This window comes from Dipodomys merriami, unplaced genomic scaffold (assembly GCF_024711535.1).
Source record: "Dipodomys merriami isolate MVZ:Mamm:240054 unplaced genomic scaffold, mDipMer1.0.p SCAF_27, whole genome shotgun sequence".
In the NCBI taxonomy this organism is placed as follows: domain Eukaryota; kingdom Metazoa; phylum Chordata; class Mammalia; order Rodentia; family Heteromyidae; genus Dipodomys; species Dipodomys merriami.
This window is the reverse complement of record NW_027204159.1, coordinates 16,372,235-16,378,234: the sequence shown is the minus strand read 5'-3', so window position 1 is coordinate 16,378,234 and position 6,000 is coordinate 16,372,235. Positions and strand designations below refer to the sequence as shown.

The 6,000-nt window shown below is 43.8% G+C and overlaps 1 protein-coding gene across 1 annotated transcript in view; it reads right to left on the bottom strand.

The window, feature by feature from the left end:
- The window catches only part of Afap1l1 (actin filament associated protein 1 like 1), a 70,497-nt gene continuing 64,497 nt past the window's right edge, over positions 1-6,000 (bottom strand). Inside the window, exons 18-19 of the mRNA XM_070036361.1 lie at positions 2,712-2,840; positions 1-1,076 (exon numbers count right to left, since the gene is read on the bottom strand). Of these exons, the coding sequence (XP_069892462.1) occupies positions 1,053-1,076; positions 2,712-2,840 (153 nt within the window). The 3' untranslated portion in view covers positions 1-1,052. The remainder of the gene's footprint in view (positions 1,077-2,711; positions 2,841-6,000) is intronic.

The following is a 6,000-nucleotide window of genomic DNA, read 5'->3' as shown; positions in this document are numbered from 1 at the left end:
TTAAATGATTTTATCTTTATTGTAGAGAAATGTGTTACAGACAGATCTAGAAAGTGCCTGTGGTGTTGAGACAGTAGAAAGGAAGCTGCCTGAGACTTGAAGTCCTTGCTCCTTCCACAGGAGAATTAAGTATTTGTAAAAAGCTTAGCACCCATGTGGCAGAAATGAGCCACCTTCCTCTTGATTGTCCTGGGTAGGTTTACTTCGTAGCAGAGCAGAAGGCTGGTGGGCCTTCAGTGCAAGATGAGGTGGTCTTCACGCCGAAGACATGGCATCTAACCCTAGTCCAACAAACCTTAGTGCCCTATAAAATAGGTCAAGGATAGCACCTGACCCAATGTGCCAATCCAATGTCTGCCACATCCTATGGACTTAGAGCTCCATGCTCCTTTCGTTGTGAGCATAGAAAGTGTCAGTTGACCAACTTCTCTTTTGTTCTTTTGTGTATTCAACCTTCTGATTTAAAAACACTCAGATCTGGAAGATTCCAGTAGCTGCATTCTAAAGCAGAGGAGGAATGACTGTAGAGCTGGCTTTTGTTCACTTTTGTGCAGGCAGGGATGATGTGTTTGATGTTTCAGCATATTGGCTTGGCCCAGAGCTCATCTGTCATGCCAAGCAAAGATGCAGAAGGCACACATATGAATGATTATCAAGGCTCTTCTCTCTTTACTGTGCCTCTAAGGTTTCAGCACTGCCTTCCGTTGTCTAAGGACTAGCATGGGCTGCCAAGATGGGATGGAATGGCTTATTCACATGTGCTTTCATTCCTTCTTCAGAGGGGAGGGCAAAGAAATGGAACGAAACCTTTACAACTATGCAGACTGTCTCCCCCCACCTGCAATTCCATTCTTTGAAATCATAATGATGCCCTCCATTTCCCCTGTCCTGAATTTCCACAGCACCTAAATCAGGCAAACAATAAAAATTGGGCTTTTGGGTGTTCCAGAGAGTAGGGATACTTTCAGTCTTCTCCTGGTGTCTGTGAAAAAAGCTTTTCTGTCTTAGATGGACAAGTTGATTCTTCTTTTGGAATGGAATTCGTGTGTTTTCTAAGTCTTCTTCATTTCCCATTCCTTAAGTGCAGAAAGACAAGAAAAATCAGTTTGTTGAGTATGATCGTTTGAGTTAAGGCTGAAAAACTTTGCACTGCACCTATTTATATAAAGATTACTGCTTGGTATGTGCGTGCGTGCGTGTGCATGTGTGTGTGTGCATGCACACATGCTTGCAAATACTGGGGCTTGAACTCAGGGCGTAGGTGCTATCCCTTAACTTTTTCTGTCAAGCTTTTTGGCTTGTTGGAGATAAGAGCCTCCAAGACTTTACTGCCAAAGCAGGCTTCGAACTGTGATACTCAAATATCAGCATTTTTACTAGCTAAGAGTCACCAGTACCCCAGAAAGTTAGAGAGCTTGGATGTTGGTCCTACTGAGTTATCCTGTGGTCATGAGTAAGTCATTTCTTCATGCTGTTATTGCTTGTCCATTCTTAACAGTAACCAAGAAGATAGTCTTAAAATTCAAGCTGGGCACCAGTGGCTCACACCTGTAATCCCAGCTACTCAGGAGGCTGAAATTGAAATGTGTGAATCATGGCTTGAAACTAGCTTTTGCAGAGACGTCTATAAGACTCTTTATCTCCACCAAAATGTTGAGGGCAGAGCTGTGGCTCAAATGGTCAGCTTTGAGCAGAAAGAGCTAAGTGAGGGCTGAAGGCTCTAAATTTCAAGTCCTAGTACTGGCACTGAAAAAATTGTTTGTTGGATCCTGGTCTGGATAGTCTGGCCCTAGCTGGTTCCTTCTCTGATCCCATCTTCTAAGGCTTACCATTTGGTCTAATCAGTGCAGTTACTCAAATCTGACTGATACTCCTCAGACACATCAAGCTTTGCCCCCACTTTAAGGATTTGGCCTGTGCTCTTCTCCCTTCCTGAGTAACCCTTCACCCAGTTCCCGCATGGCTCCCCTCCCTCACACTCAGGTCTCTGTGCATGTGGTACTACTCTTGAAAGGGCCTTTGCTGTCACTGTGATTAAAACAGCTAACCTAAACTCTGCATTCTGAATGAGATTGGAGACTTACGGCCTCTGATGAAAGTTGAGTTTTACTCATGAAGTATTGGGAATCCCCTGCCTTTCTCACTAGCTGGTTTTTTTTTTTTTTTTTTGGTCTGGTCATGGAGCCTGAACTCTGGTCCTGGGTGCTGTCCCTCAGCTCTTCAGCTCTTCAGCTCGCACTCTACCACTTGAGCCACAGCGCCACTTCCGGCTTTTTTCTTTTTGCTTATGTGGTGCTGAGGAATCGAACCCAGGGCCTCAGGCATGCAAGGCAAGCGCTCTACCACTGAGCCAACTTCCCAGCCCTAGCTGTTTTTTTTTTTTTTTAATGGAAAATATTTCAAAGAAAGGGAGCTACCACAACTGTGACCACTTTAAAAATTCTTTTGGGGGGGTTGGTTCTGGGGCTTGAACTTAGGGCCTCCTGCTATTACTCAGCTTTTTCACTTAGCTGATACTCTACCACTTGAGCCATAGCTCCATTTCCAGGTTTTTGCTATTTAGTTGGTGATGAGTCTTTTGGGTTTGTCTGTTTCGCTTGCTCTAAACCTCAATCCTCAGATCTCAGCTTCCTGGGTAGCTAGGATTGCAGGCACGAGCCACCATCACCTAGCTCTAGCTAGAGTTTTGATTGCCTGAACTGTTGGTATACCTTGGCTTTCTGCAGCACCCGTCCTTGGTTGGTGGTCACAATGGATGGGCTCCTCTTCCTCAGCTCAGAAACACAGTTGACAGGGAGAGATTGTTCAGGGACACTGTTCTGGGGTTTATTTGCAGTTTCCTGTCAATGGTCCAAAAAATAATTAAGTGAGATTTAGTGTTAGTTATTTGCATCTAGTCTGCTCTCAAAAGAATAAGGCACTTTATGAGGCTGGGCCATATCTGAACTCGTTTGTCTAGCAATTACAAGGCCCTTAGTTCAAATCCCTATGCCACCAAAAAACAAACAAAAAAGAAATCAGAAGGCACTTTAAAACAGAAACAGTAGCAAACATATGAGGGCATTGGAAAAAGATACAAAGGGCCTTGAGATAAAGACAATGAAAATCAGTATTTCTGAACCCTCACCATGTTCTAGGCAACTTTTCTACAAGTCCATTAAAGTAGGTACTGAGCGAGGAGAGATCAGGACAAAAAGAAAAACAAAACAAAACAAAAACATGGGAAACAACAGCCAGGAATTCTGAGACAGTACTGTAGTAATTAGTTCCATTAAAAGCACACGGGAAGCTGGGTACTGGTGGCTCATGCCTGTATTTCTAACTACTCAGGAGGCTGAAAGCTGAGGATTGTGGTTCAAAGCCAGCCCAGCAGTAAAGTTGTGAGATTCTTATCTTCAATAAACTACTGAGAAAAAGCTGGAAGTGATGCTGTGGGTCAAAGAAGCTCAGGGACAGCGCACAGGCTCTGAGTTCAAAGCCCAGGACTGTCAAAAAATAAAAAATAAAATAAAAAAACCAACCAACCAAAACAAAACAGAGAAATCCCCATACTAGTGGCTCACACATGTAATCCTAATCCTAGCTACTCAAGATGCTGAAATCTATAGTTCATGGTTTGAAGTCAGCCCAAGCTGGAAAGTCTATGAGATTCTCACCTCTAATTAATCAGCAGAAGCTGGAAGTGGAATTGTGGCTCAACTGAGCATCAGCTTTGACCACAAAAGCTCATGTACAGTGCCTAAGCTTCAAATTCAAGCCCTAGGACCATCACACTTCTGGCTTTTTGCTGGTTAACTGGAGATAAAAATCTCATGGACTTTCTTGCCCAGGCTGACTTCAAACCATGATTCTCAATCTCAGCCTCCTGAATAGCTAGGATTACAGGTGCTAGCCACTAGCACCTGGCTCCCAAAGTTCTTATTTCTGCCACAAATACCTGTGATGTTAGAGAACTCATTACTCTGTTCTCAGATGAGCCTGTTTTCCTATCTGGGTGGTATACCATCTTTGCTTTACTAAAAAACCTCAGTCTCTACCTCACAGTGTCCTCAAATTCATTTTCTGAGATAGAAGTTAAGGATCTGGGACAAAACTCTGAATGGAGGCTTTCCAATTCTAGCCCTTACCAACCAGCAGTGACAGGAGTATGATTAGTTATTTACTTCTGTAGATGAGGAAACAAGGAAGGTTACATGTTGCATAAGGTCATGTGGCTGGTAAATATGAGACTGGGATTCAATCCGCACAATCTCATAGCCCCATGCAGTCCTCAAGCATGCTAATAAGCACATGCTGTACCACTGAGCTATGCAGTTCTATTGTTAACCTTTGTCTGCTTCTCTCTGGCATCGCTTCTCATTTCTACACCACTATTACTCCTTACACTGTCTACAGAATTGCTTAATACCCCAGGATGCAGTTCCTTAAGTATGAACTCTCAACAGGTAAGCCTGAAAGGAATTTAGAACACAACTCTCTTGCTCTCCAAAGAGTGTTACAGGATCAAAAGTGGAAGGACAAGCAGTGTGGACCAGGGACATCAGGGTGAGCTCGTGGGCAAAAGCAGTAGGAGGGATCCAGTTCTAGCTGCTCACCAGCCCTCTGTGACTCTGATTCAAATGTGAATCATGTCTAAAATGAGGTTAGAAATTCCCTGTGGAGAGGAAGTGTGGGGGTGCGAGACATAGCTTTGGCTTCAGTCATTGGCTGTGATCTGCCCAGTCTGTGCCATCTGGAACAACAGCATTACAAATACAGCTTCCAATGACATATCTATCAGACAAGCTAGTTCATCTCTTTGAGATTAAGTTTTGTGGTCTAAAAGTAGGAGACACATTTGCTGATTCAATAGACATTTATTACACTCCTGCTATTATTAAGATTTCAGCAAGGGTTAGGGATATAATGATAAACACATATAGTCTTAATTCTTTCTGTCTCTCATTCTTTCTGTCTCTCTTGCTGTGTGTCTCTCTGTCTCTGTCTCTCTTGGTGCGAGGGTTCACACCTAAAGAATTGCATATGTCAGGGGCTGGGAGGGTGGCTCAGTGGTAGAGCACTTGCCTTGCATGCTCGAGGCCCTGGGTTCGATTCCTCAGCACCACATAAGAAAAAAGCCGGAAGTGGTGCTGTGGCTCAAGTGGTAGAGTGCTAGTCTTGAGCTGAAGAGCTGAGGGACAGGGCCCAGGCCCAGAGTTCAGGCCCCACGACCGGACCCCCAAAAAAAAAAAAAAGAATTGCATATGTCAGCAAGTGTGCTATACCATCAAGTTACACTCCTGGTCCCCAATTCTTGCTGGTCCTGCTGCTTGAACTCAGGGCCTGGGCACTGTCCCTAAGCTTCTTTACTCAAGGCTAGCACTCTACCACTTGAGCCACAGCTCCTCTTCTGGCTTTACTGGTGATTAACTGGAGTTAAGAATCTCACATTTTCCTACCTGGGTTGGCTTTGAACTATGATCCTCAGCCTCCTGAGTAGCTACAATTACAGGTGTGAGCCACCAGTGCCCAGCTATGGTCCCTAATTCTTAACGGTCCCTAACCAGGAGTGATTTTGGTTTCCTAGGAAACATCTGTGAGTTTTCTAAAGAATTTTTTTTGAGATGCCATCATAGCCCAAGATGACTTAGAACTGACTTTATAGCATAGGCTGGCCTTAAACTTGTAATCCTTCTGCCTCAGCCTTCTGAATAGTGGGATTACATAAATATGATTCTGTGCCCATCTTTCGAGACAATTTTGGTGGTTGTAAGTGAAGGTGGGGTGTTATCATTAGGGATGCTGCTAAGCACCCCAGAATGTATACAGCATCTCATATAAAAAAAGAATGATGGTCTCACTACTGAGACTGAAAATCCCGACAGGAAAATGGATGGAACTGGAAGTCATTATGTTAAACGAGATAAGCTCAGACAAGTATCTCATGCTTTCTCTCATATGAAGAAACAGACTGAAAATAACAGCAAAAGACACAAATGCAAAAGGGGAATGGTATGGGAG